Source organism: Coloeus monedula (genome assembly GCF_965178545.1).
Source record: "Coloeus monedula genome assembly, chromosome: 2".
NCBI lineage: Eukaryota > Metazoa > Chordata > Aves > Passeriformes > Corvidae > Coloeus > Coloeus monedula.
In genome coordinates, this window is record NC_138782.1 from 33,695,084 (window position 1) to 33,708,453 (window position 13,370).

Here is a 13,370-nt window from a genome sequence, read left to right on the forward strand (position 1 = left end):
TTTGGCAATTAAATTTTAGAATTCTGGCTTCATTTGGAATATAGAAAATTTCCAATAGAGAAAACATAGGCATTTCCAATGTCAGAAATTTAGCTATCTTTTAAAATTAACATCCTTCTAGGAAAGTTCTGTAGAAGAATTCCCTTTTTTTAATGTATTTATTTTTTCAGATACAAATGAAAAGGAATTTCAGTATGCCAATCCTAAAATACTGAAATATAAATACGGGCAATCAATGTATGCAAAACCACGGGAATAACATCATTATAAATTAGTGCTATTAGAACAGGTTAATCTAATTTATAATTTATCAGCTTCCAAGTGACACATCTACACTGTAGAACTGAAGTTTCAAGAAACCGATCATTTTTTTTAATGTAGATACACTACTGAAATAATACATTTTTAAACTGGTGCCCTTTCTTAAAAGGTGACCTGTAATCTCATCTCTGTTCTCTACAGTTTTCCTCAAGAAGAACATCTGTGAATCAAATATGCTTTTTTTCAATATATCATTCAAGATACATTTTTATGATGCCACATGGAAAATATTTACATACCTTTTTTGGTTTTCAGTGTTTTCCTCCAGAGAGTAGAAAAGATTCCATCTGTCCAGTCATTCGTTGCAGCATCTAGTTTTCCAAACATTTGAGGAGCAGTAATAGCTTTGGGGTTCATGCGCATTTCCCTGTGAGGCTGGCCACATTCTGTGAGTGCTCTCATTAATATAGTTATGACCATTGTTTTTCCAGATCCACTAGGTCCAAGTGTCATCAACCCATGACGTACTAGATTAGTTTCATACAACTATTAACAAAATCAAAATAACATATTTCAATTTAAAAAATCTTTAGAAAGATTTCTGCTTGCACTTAGTAGCGATTAAGATGTATTAGACATACAAGTTATACGCTCAGGATTGAACCTGGCATGCATTTGCTGAATTTTAGTGTTTTGTGGAATAGTACATATTTTCAGTTGCTAATCTTCTTAGCACTAAGCAAGTTCACTATAAACAGGTCATAGAACTAAAACTCACCTAAACTTTTTAAAGCAACTGAAAATAGTTTTACCAGATTTAAAATAGGGTTTTCTGTATTATCAAAAAGGAGAAATTAATATTAGCAAAACATTCATGCAAATGAAGTATGATTAATCACTACAGTGCTGAAATACCTGAGTACATGAAACAAACACAGGAACTGCACTTTCTCTGGAACTGTGTATGGGTTTAGTTTCAGGAGAATTCTCTACTGAATTTTCTATTTGTCTTTTAATATTAGCATTAGGTTTGCTGTGGAAGTGTCAGTCTGCCTATACAAGTATGAATGAACTGAATGGCACAAAACAGTGGTAGTCCTTCTGAGTGACAAAATCTTTTAAGATGAAGCATCTACAGTTCTTCCTCTGCAAGCTGAATAAAGGCTTTTATCAGTCTAGGATGAAGATCTACAGGCACCACAGTGCAAGTCCCTTGCACTGGTCTTCTTCAGTGGGGGGCACACACAACCTTCAGTTTTTCCTATATTAGATGTGCAGGTTCTTGGGTAAGACAGTGGTTTAACCACAAACACGTTGTTCTGCCTCCTGATTGCAAAGAATGTTTTAGAAAAAAAAGTTTTACCTGAACAAGTTTAAGATTCCATGGTGGATGGTTAACCAATCCTGCCTCTTCAACCTGATGAGCTACTGCAGCCTGAAGCTCATCATAGGTACTGCTGTCCAACTGCAACCCCGGGAAGAGATCATTGATCAGACTGAGAAACAAAGGCTCATCTTCATCTATCTGAAACAAAAAATGTTATTAAATGTTTAAAGAAAGGTTATCCGAAGAATGTTTCCAAATCAACATCAGTCTCTGTTTTAAAAGAATAAGCAGTAATAACATACTTTCTAAATACAGATGCTTACTGACAGCTAACAAGAGAGCTTGCTACAAAAACAGCATTTTGAAAATGTCATCCACAAGCCATGCAAAAGAGAAATTCAGAATTGAAAGAAATTTACCACCCAGTAGACACTGGAATCTATTTATAAAATTGGTTTGTAAACCACTTGCAGCATACATTGGAAAGAACACCTTATCTGGAAAGAAGTCTTTTAAAGTCTGATTTAGTGGATACTAATTATTCAATTTACTTATGGTACAGTACTCAGTCTGGGCACAAGTCAGTACACTGAAAGTCACATGCACAGGTAAGCCACTATTAATCTACTTGAATGTTTGCATGATGAACACTCTTTACAAGTCTAATAAACTCTCTATGTTGTTTAATGATAACCTGAAGGTTATCATGTTTCAATTTTTTAAAGGAAAGAATGTTTGAAATTTTTTCTAATCTCATACAAAACCCGTGAAATATCTATTAGGCTTGCCTCTACATAGTGCTAAAATATTAAATTAGATTCTTACCAGCTTAGAAAGATTCATATCTCTTAACCCCCTCATAACAATACTTAATTCGCCTTCAGTTGGCCTAGCTCTCTTTTGAGTTCCAAGAGTCCTCAGTACTGAAAGGATATTCCTCAGACCAAAGTCATAATGGACCTAGAGAGTGGAAGAAGACTTATGTATCAGTAAGAAGTTCTCTAGCTTTATTTCATCGATATATCAAGATTTACTTGCATATTATATAGTACAGTTGTCCTGCCTGGAAAAGATAGCTAAAATAGGAATTGTTGTTGTTGCTTAGGAATTATTCTGTTCAAATAAATGAAGGATAATAAAGTTGTTTTCAGGAAGATGTGCTATAAGGTTTTTCTTTTCTAATTTAAATTTAATTCATTTAAACATTTATCATGCCATATAGCAAGTATTTTATAGCTGTGAACAGCAGGGTTCTAAACCACTAATACTTCCATTCTATACCATGTCTTTCCAACTAAGGCATCTTAAAGCACAGACTTCAGATCAAGGCAGTGCTGTGGGGACATGAGCAACTTAAATCAAACTAGACATTTCTCCTGTGGTTTCCAGTTTCCAATTTCCAACTACGTACCCTAGTCCTAGATAATTCTTACAGACAATTTATATGACTAGGATAATTTTTGTCTGGCTGACTTGTTTAGGCAGAGAACCTCATGCACTTGCAACTAATTAAAAAGCATCATTTTAAACAAAAAAAGGTGCATATACGACTACATATTCATGAATTAATATAGCAATTTATTCAGAAATTTTACAGAGGTATTTGTTTAAATTATATTTAAAGTAATTCAGTATTTTGTAAAAGGCATGTAAATGATGTTTCAGAAACAATCTGCATAACGTGAAAAGTAGAAGGTTTTACTGCATGAATACAAAGAGAAAGGGAATACATAACATTACCTGCTTAGTGAGCTGCTCCTCACAAAGTTTATAAAGAACAAAGAATTTCTTAGCCAAGACCACATTATCAATAAATCCGTAACTTGCAAGTTTAACCCTTATAATTATCTGAAATACAATTATTTTTAGAAATTCCATTAGTTTCTCCTGAAGACAGGCCAGCAAATTAAAATACATTTTTCCTTTCAGTTTAGTCAGGAATTATACCTGTCTATCTGGAACCATCATTGCAACAGTTCTAAACTGAATTTTGAGATTTTCTGGTAGTTCTTGACGTCCAGCATATCCAGGATTCTAAATAAGAAAACATAATGCATCATTATGCATTTTTAATAATTATTCACAGCAGTCAAAATTTATAAGTATTTATTTACAACACTCAAAATAGCTGCCTTTTTACTGTTCAATAAAAATAAATGCATGTATAAATACTTCAGAGTTAAAAGTCTTGCCTATCAATTATTACAATTTTAATCTCCCATAAAGTAATCTTGGATTGCCATCTGCCTTGGCATTAGGAAACATACACTTTAAAATTTCCTGCCCATGAGATTACAGAAAACAGTGCTATAAAGCCTTGAGAATCCTACGGCAACAAGACAGCATATGCTAAAAGTTAATATTCTGGGAGATCAAAGAATTTTTACATATCCATGTAGGCATCCATTAGTCAAGACATGTGTCCCTGAAAGCTATCTTTCTTTTATCTCCTTTCAGTGAAGGTTCTTTTTTCCCCCCTCCCTACAGTATCTTTTTCATTAATACTATTAAAGTATTAATACTATTAAACTACTAATATGTTAATATCATTCAAGCATTAGTGCATTATTAATGCATTACAATTAGAATTATTAAAGGTACAGCAGTAAAGTGCATTAGTGTTTCAGTCCTCTCAGTGAGCACAGAGAATTCTTCAAGTTTGGTCAAACTCCTAGTCTGCATGGTGAATAGCAATACAGCAATGAAGGGACATTGAACCCTTTCAATTGTATTAAAGGCAAAATGAACGCATGCCATTCACGAATAATCATATTATTTATGTATTGTGCACTTCAGTCTAATTCTATACTGACATCATTTTATTAATAAGACCACTTATCTTCACCTTGTCACTTAACCTCTATGTAGTATCATTTGTCAGTTTAAAATTATTATTACACTTACCATAGTTAGGAAAATTCCAAACTCTGGATTTAAATCTACACAGTCTCCATCAGCAAAAATGAACTGCTTCTTTTTTTCTTTTCTTGCTGTTAAAATAATATAGATTTGTTGTGCTGCTACTGACAAGACAGGCAACTCAATTCGGTTGAATTCATCAAAACATCCCCAAGATCCAGACTGTGCAAGACCTAAAACAGGGAAAGAAAAAAACATTATCTCTTGTCCTGCATGCATATTTGAATATCTGAGCTAAATGACTTTTGCTGCAAATAATTAAATCACATTAGTTTTATTTATTGCCCTGTGGTCAAGGCCTACCTTCCTTCAATCCACCTAACTATTTCCATATCTGTCTGAATTAATATTACTTGATTTATGCACAATGCTTAAAAATGAATCAAAGTCTGAAAAAAATATTTTGATAAGTTGGGGCATTTGGTAAATATTTTTTACAGATCATTCTGTGAATATAGCCTTTTATTGTAGAGCAGCATTCAATTATTTTCAAAAAGCTGCACTGTTAGTCAAAAAAATTAAAAATAAGTGACTTAGAGCTACAAAACATTAGTCTTAAATGTCACCAAAAAAAAAGTCATGGTTTTTATCTTACCATTTTAAGTTCCCACTAAACAAGTTTCTCACGGAATAGTACAGGATATTAACAACATTCAAAGTATGGATATGTGTATGAAAGAAAGAGAAAAACCCAGAGAAAGAAAAATAAATGAAAAGAGAAATCTAGAAGTACTATATTAATAACAAGAATTTTTTGTACGGGAATATTTTCACAGTTGCCTAATTTCTGTTTGGAAAAGTAACACGTATGTAGTAGCACCTAAGACAATTGTTTTTCTTTTCACAATGTTTTATAAGAAAGTTTCTAACAGCATTTTTTCCCAAATGATATTAAAGTACCAGTAAGCCATGTTTTTCTTTCATGTATACTGAAAGCTTGCTATTTAATTGTGAATAATTTATGCAAGTCATTCAGGGTTTATTTGTGTTGTGCAGTTAAGGCTAAATCCCTTTAAAAAAAGACATTCTGTCATGAATTTTGTCAGTCAAAGATTTTCTAAAATTTTTATGACTTTCAAATGGGCAATATGTTTATAAACCCACAGCTTTAGCCACTTTCATGCCCCTTGCTTCCCAATACATACAATACCATTACTCTGAAAGACGAGATGACAGAAATCTCATTAAGTTCAAGTCCCTTACCGAGAACAGAATAGCTCCATGCAGTACAAGCTCTGTGCTGACCAGTTGCAAAGCAGTTTTGCAGAAAATGACCTGCTGCTCCATTTAACAACTAATTAAGCATGAATCAGAGCTCTACCTTTGTAACAGGGGAAGGCAGCTGCATACTGGGCAAGAGTGTAGCCTGCAGGGTGAGGCACATCACTGTTCACCTCTACTCTGCACTTGTGAGATAGAAGCTGGAGTACCATGCTCACTTTGGGGTTTCCCAGTAGGGGAGAGACATTGATACGTTTGCATGAGTGCACCAAGTGGCTGCTGTGATGGTCAGTGGCCGGAGGGAGGACACGACACAGAGGGAGAGGCTGAGAGAACAGCATTTGTTGAGCCTGGAGAGAAAGTGAAGGACAAAGCCTATTGCTGTTAAAACTAGATAGTAAGAGGCACTGAGAAATTGAAGCCAGGCTTGTCTCAGAGTCGCAGAGGAAGAAGAGGAGACAATGGACACATGTTTCAATGTGGAAGATTCCAAGTCAGTGGAAGTATAAAAAATGTGAAACTGAGAATGGGTCAAAACACTTGAGCAGAGGTGTTGCAGAACATCCATCTCTGGAGCCAGTCAAAACCCAACACAAAGAAGGTACTGAGCACCCTGCTCTACCTGCACCTGCTAAATGACCTGTGGAAGTCTCTTCTACCCTGCTTGAAGAAATCTTACCTTTGAAAATCCTACCCAAACCTCTGAAGTCCATTTGATCGGAGCAGTTAAATACTACTACGTATTTTCCCAGAGCCTTTCCCATGTCTTTCGTTGTTTCTGTTTTACCAGTTCCAGCTGGTCCTGCTGGAGCTCCTCCCATGTTCATTCCCAAAGCTTGCGCTAAAGTTATATAGCACCTACAAATATCAATTGATGTTAATCAATTCAATTAAATTAAAGATGTAAGTGTATACATATAAAATACAGATCAAGTTATGCAATAGATTCTACAGCCCCTATGTTGAAATGCTACTTCTTCTTAAGGCAGTTCCATGGATTTCAGTGCAAGAAGTTCAGAGAGGTAAAAGGCACAAAATATAGCATTTAAACGTTACTTATAAAAGAAAAAAAAGAAACAACAAATCAAACAAACAACAAAAGAAGCAAACTCTGGTGTTAACAAGCTAAAAAAATCAATGCATATCCCATGAAGGTATTTCTCATTAACTTTGCTGGCAGCTATAAAGAGCACATTCTGCTGTTGAATTCTGCTATGTCATCATACTCTGCAGCATCTTAACCTGCATACATTTAATTATATAACTTTGACTATATCCTCAAACGTGAAAGAATAAGGATATATGGATGGCCTCTTCCCCAGTTGTGGGTAAGAAATAGTTACAATTCTAGGAAAAAAAGAACCCTAAACTTCACCCTTTTTTTTTTAAAGTCTTAAAAGGTCTAGACTACAGTTTTACTTATATGCGAACCTTAGTTATGATTTTCATTCATGGGAAGGTGTGGAAGAGTAATGCTAAAGGAATTAAGCAATGGGGCATCTTCACTGTCAAATCAACGTAATTTGGACACATTCTAACTGAAGTATTTCTGGTTTTAATCCATAACTGAACAGAGTTTTATAGCTAACTACTTCCTCAGTTTAGACTGAATTACTGTAATTTACTATGCCCAACTTGCACTGCAGGAACTTTCTTGCTTTCTATACAATAACAAACTCTGAAATGACAGGAAGGCTTTATCTATCCAGTTATACTTCAATCAATTTTGGGGTAGTTTTAACAATTTTGTATCAAAAATACTCAACTGCTGAGGGCAATGCAGTTCACTGCAGAAATCTATTGAACTTTCCATATTGTCACAATAGCAGCTCTACCTCTTCTGGAGAAATAAAGGTATTCAAAAAATCATAGAAGCACACACACCATATAGATACCAAAGTAAATGATTGTAGGTTGGAAGTTATTTTATTTCTTGAAGGGACCTTTTTGCAAATGAAGTATCTCTTGGTCTTCTATTTTCTCATTTGGTTAAAAGCAACATCTCAAGAAAGGATCGAATGGAGAAAGAACTTGGACCAGGAAGGAAACAAAGAAATTCCCAAGAGGAAAAAAGAAATATGGTTCCTTGTTAAGCCACATTTGAAACAAAATGGCCATTTACTTGCCTGGCTACAGAAGAATGGAAGGTGAGTGCATACAGTTAGGACTTTTTCTTAGACTTTCAAAGAAGCCATAGAATCTTTAGAGATTCTCTCATTACCAAATTTGAAATATTTGACCAAATCTTCTCTTCAGTATACTGCTAAACTACATGTTACTATATAACCTTAAAACAATGAATTTCTGTTACTAAGTGTTCTTTTTAAGACTGGGCAGTGATAAATGTACAGATTAGTGAGACTCTACTTTACCTTTTCTAAAAGAGTATATTAAGCAAATGTATGAGAATGTTTTCATGAATGCTCTAACCCACACAGGACTTAACTCAGATTTTCTCTCTTTAAAGATAAATGTTAAATAAACACTATAAATATTAAAAGTACTCCTTATCTAGAAATGCTTTTCTAACCTGTCTGTAAGAGGTGTTATAACCAGACGATCAGTGCAACCCAAAAATTCATTTTGGTAGATAAAATCAACATCTGTAATTGCTACAATGACGTGATCATAATCCTCTTTGTAGTAGAATCTAGACTGCTTTAACCACTCAAAATCAGTTGGTGTTCTGATGTTCATTTTTACCTTAAAAGAAAGTAAAAGTATGTGTTATAACTGAGCATCTACATTTATTGCCTTTATCAATTGTGATAAAATGCTGATTTGTATGTGAATAATGAGTGATTACTCAGATCTTGTGTAAGTAAACTTAAATACAATAAGCATCACATAACATCTTCAGATGTATGCTAAACTGATATTAAAAACATCTTGATCATGTAACCCGATCATCCCAACATCTGTGTTACCAAATAAATTTTCAACTGCTTTGGTAGGACAGTCTGCTTTCCAAGTGAGAAATGCAAATAGCATACCACTAAATCCACCAAACACGTTGCAACAAAGGGTGTGATGAGGGAAGGATGTGACTGAGGTATAGAAGCAAATGCTGTATCTAAAAAGCCTCTGGAAATATGTGAGGGACAGTGTTGAAGGATGCCATTCCTCGAAGAATAAAGGGATGGTAACAGTTTAGCACAGTCTCAAAAGTTCAAGTATAGGATTGCAACTATCTGCGGATTTCAGTAGGTTTTTTGTTTCTGTTCTGTGTAGTCTCCTTGGGAATGTGCAGCCTTGTGCCAACTGAGATTCTGTAAAGTCATAAGGCAGTGATGTTACAGTTACAACACCCTCAGCAGTCTCAGCTTTTTAAGTTGTGCAAGTAAGAGTAGTAGAACAGTTTTTCAAAGGAAGGAAATACTTTAAGTTTTATCTACCAAAAGAAATTCTATAGGAAGGCATGGAAAATTTAAATATTCCAAGAAAAGTGTAAACATTTGGCAAATATATTTAGCTGACAGAACTAATTAATATTATTCTAGTTTAAGCAAAATTGTATTATTTTTACTGTGGTGAAATAATGGACATCTTTCTCTTATATGTGCATACACATGTAACTGTAACTATCACATATAAGAAAGAGTATTATGATAGAAAACGCATTTAGCTTTCAGAAATCAAAATCCATACTTTACCAAATCATCAAAAATATCACGCTGATGCACATGAATGGTAATAAGTGTTTCAAATTTCACTCTCTCAAACTTGGAAAGATCCTGTGTGGTCTGGCTAATCAATGTATTCAGAATATCCAGAAATCTAGCATTGGTTACATCCATGATTTTTTTGTCATCCTTAGCATGGCGCAGAGCTTCTTCTCCATCACGTGTCCACAATATTTGAATTCCCAGTAATCCAACCTAAAAATGTAATACATGAAAAATATACAAACTAATCACTTGTTGAACTCCAGCTGTGTTACACAAGCCTTAGGTATAATAGGAACAATAAATTATGGTGTAGACAGTTCCAAAATATCACTATATCCAGCATGAATCTATCTCACCAGGACACCACGCCTGAATTAACCGGCTCTGCTGCCCAACCTGCTGAAAAGGCACTTACAAATTTTACTAACATTTGTCACACAGTGAGATACACTCAAACTAAGGACTAGTGTCAGTTTCACTTCTAATCCTTTGGAGTACTCCAGTAGTACAAACCTAAACTGGCTCGGGGGGAAAAAGACCTTCTGAAAATTTCCCATTGCCTATTTGTAACTAATTAAAGACCATTAAAATGCTGTGCATTTTCACTGACCACAGGATGGCTTGCCTCCTAACATTCTGTCATGCCTGGAATACAGCCTAGAGAACATTGAACTGCAAGTTATTTTGCTTCCAGATCAATCTAGAGAGTTACAGGATATTGTACATAAACAACTGTCTCAGATTTCTTTTGATTTACAATACCCCCAATAAAAATGATAGATAAGCACTGTATCCCTTTATTACCTTTATTCCCCACATTTCTATATTCACAAAGCAACAAGCCCTAAAAATTTTACTCAACATCTCTTTCTACTTTTCCGGCTCCCTATGCTTGTAGTGAGCTCATGGTTACAGAGTTTGTGTTTTAGAAGATAGCCTGATGATTTTAAAATGGTGAGTTATCATAAGTAGAGTCTAAAAGAATTAATTTTAGAATGACCAATTAGTCAAACATAAATAAAATAAATATTTGGAAGTGACTATTTCATGCTACCTATATCAGCAGCTGCTGAGCCAGGAAACAGGCAGTTTAAAGAAAACATTTCATTTGTAACTATTTTGCCCAATTTCTTCTCTCTTCTCTAACACAGCTTTACTTTGTAAAAATTTCTTGGCCAAACCCTTTTAACACAAGCAATTTTTTGACCATGAGAACATTTGTATTAGCAAGACGTGAAATGCAGATGGTAATAAAGCCACACCAAAATGTCTGACATGCAAACAAGACAGTCCTTATTTGTTAAAGGCAGTGAAAATTTTCAAATAAACATTGCTGAGACAACATACAATTATATCATAAATACTTCAGGATAATTCTATTAAATATTTAAATGTATTGATTTTTTTTTAAATAGCAACCTACTGGCCAGTTTTAATATCTGCAGAACTTTTATTTAAAATTACACCCAGCACTGTACCAATCAGCAAATTACAGATTCAGAATTCAGGATGGGAAACAGATCATTACTTTTTAATGAAATTTATGAATTATCAGTAAGACGAAGGAGATTCTGGAATCCTTCAACATAGCATTGTACTAGGACTGCACTATCATAGTGACAAATACATGAACTAGGAGGCAAATCTTGTAAATTATGAGATAAATAATCATAATCATAGTTCTTGCAATCTTAAATTATGAGAGACATCAATCTGCACATACAATTTTATTTGCAGCTGAAAGGGATTCAATATCCATTACAGAAAATACAAGCTCTACTTTATATTCTCCAAGAGAACTAAAAAAACTAAATTTAAAGCAGATGGCAAGAAAAATATTATGCTATACCTGGGTACCAAAATTGAAGTGATTAAGGATTGCCTTCTACTGACCAGACCCTTCCCCTTGTTTCCCTTATGAAAACTTCCTCATACAGGCAATCCCACGTGCTCTTTACCTTGCACCTGCCCCCATATGCAAGCCAGGCTGCACACACACATCCACATCTCGTATTCTTACCTGGGCTGGGAATTGATTAAGAAAACTCAGCAACTGATATCCTGGGTCGCTAATTTGGTAAAATGCTGCCCTAATTATGCCATGCAATGACTTCTGCTGAACTTGCAATAAAATCTTCAACCAAATTTCTACTGGTCCTTTTGCAAGCACTGGAGTGTCCAACTATAAAATTAATGAAAGTAAAAGGTATGAAATAGAACATACTTACCAACCTTCTGTTCACAAATATGAGATACTACATAGTTACTAAATTTCTATCCATGACAGCTACAGATTTTACTTCAATTAATATCCAAGAAACTTATTTAATGAAGACATATTCTAGTCTTGTTAACAACAATCCTTGAAATATTTATTTGTAATTAACAATAATTCACCTCAATTCATCTTATATGTTCAATAATAAAATTATTTATCTATTAATGTTTCTAGACAAAAAAATCAGATAATTACTGAAATTTTTTCTCCTTCTCTTGATATGACTGCCAGTATGCGATCATAATCCTTTGGGTGAAACTCTACTTCATTTATGTTGTCAGATATGGAAGTCAGATGCGGCTGTAAGGATAATTCAGGAATCATTCAATGTAAATATTTAGCATTAGGAAACAGAAAAAAATATCTCAAATAAGGTTATCCTGCAAAAGTTCATCTGAACCTACAGATAAATTTTTGGCCATCTGTAGGTAACTATTACAGAAATGGTTGTGTAGAATTTTATCTGTCTACTGTGTTTTTACAGTTTCCAGAGATGATCCAGCAGAGATCAACTGGCTTATCTCAATCAACCCTCAATAACAATCCAGACTAGCTGGATGAATTTTGCAATATGCAAAGCAGGAAAGCCTCACAGGGTCCCTTCTATTAGTTTAGTTGTGAAAGAAACCACCAGCAAATCACTTGATGAAATCATATTCTAGTGTTCTGAATTTTGAAGATTGTTTTGAATTACAGGTATCATTTCACATTTTGCTAAAAAACAGAGAGCAAGAAACAATTTTTTTTTCAAGCAAACTTTATAAAAAGAAAATGTTTGCATCCCATATTATTAAATGCTCCTCCATATTCTAATTCTTTTTATATAAGTAGAAAAAAATCACTTAAGTTTGTACCTGGATTGTATGAGAATCACTTGCTTGTCCAAGAATTTCAACAAGTGCAGGATCAGAAATAAAAAAGAATCTTGGAAACAGCAGTCTTTTCTTCTCTAGATATCTTTAAAATTGAACAAATTGTTATTAAACTATTTCAGGTTGCAATTTTTTCTATATAGGAGTGTAAGTAAGACTGAAATACAATTAATGTTTCATACAAATTATTTACAATATAATAGAGCATTAAAAACCAAACAATTCATACCCTGTAAGTGATTTCTGACATACTTCCAACTGTTCATGTAAATGAGGGAGAAGTTGTTCCATGGTATCATCTCCAACACAGCAGGCAACTACATTTGAGTTTTCATGAGCTCGTTGCATTATTTTTACCCATGATTTGTCAATATTCTGAAAACGCTTTGCTTCCTATATATAGGAAAACCAAAGCATAATATGTTGACTATTGCACAGAAAGATTTTAATACAAAATAATAGGCAAGCATTGTAAATTTTACCTGGGGTAACTCTTTTGCAATATCTCCTGCTACAAAAACAGCTTCCAGATAAATCCAGAGGTTCTGCACAACCAGCCATTCTTCAATTATGCGTGAAGAGTTGCTTAGTTTATAAACCCAGCTCTGAATTTGCTTTTTAAATGCAGTATTGTATCTAAAAAAGGATGAGAAGCATAAATTATTTAATTCTAAATAATGCTATTATAAAATAAATTCTTACAATGGTGAAAAAAACCCCACACCCAGAACAAACTAACTCTTATTTCACTTACAGTAAGAACAACCTCGTGGAAAGATTTTACCAGCTTGATTACATTCAAGTATATTGAGACAAAAGTTGTC

General features: G+C 34.0%; 1 protein-coding gene across 1 annotated transcript in view; it reads right to left on the reverse strand.

Moving 5' to 3' along the window:
• Positions 1-13,370, reverse strand: part of DNAH8 (dynein axonemal heavy chain 8) — a gene marked incomplete at both ends in the record, with an annotated part of 113,127 nt that overhangs the window by 58,882 nt on the left and 40,875 nt on the right. The window contains 14 exons of the mRNA XM_082276731.1: positions 561-807; positions 1,625-1,786; positions 2,414-2,548; positions 3,329-3,436; positions 3,536-3,622; positions 4,493-4,680; positions 6,408-6,586; positions 8,259-8,431; positions 9,382-9,606; positions 11,417-11,578; positions 11,870-11,974; positions 12,529-12,631; positions 12,776-12,939; positions 13,029-13,182. Coding sequence (XP_082132857.1) covers positions 561-807; positions 1,625-1,786; positions 2,414-2,548; positions 3,329-3,436; positions 3,536-3,622; positions 4,493-4,680; positions 6,408-6,586; positions 8,259-8,431; positions 9,382-9,606; positions 11,417-11,578; positions 11,870-11,974; positions 12,529-12,631; positions 12,776-12,939; positions 13,029-13,182 — 2,192 coding nt within the window. The remainder of the gene's footprint in view (positions 1-560; positions 808-1,624; positions 1,787-2,413; positions 2,549-3,328; positions 3,437-3,535; positions 3,623-4,492; positions 4,681-6,407; positions 6,587-8,258; positions 8,432-9,381; positions 9,607-11,416; positions 11,579-11,869; positions 11,975-12,528; positions 12,632-12,775; positions 12,940-13,028; positions 13,183-13,370) is intronic.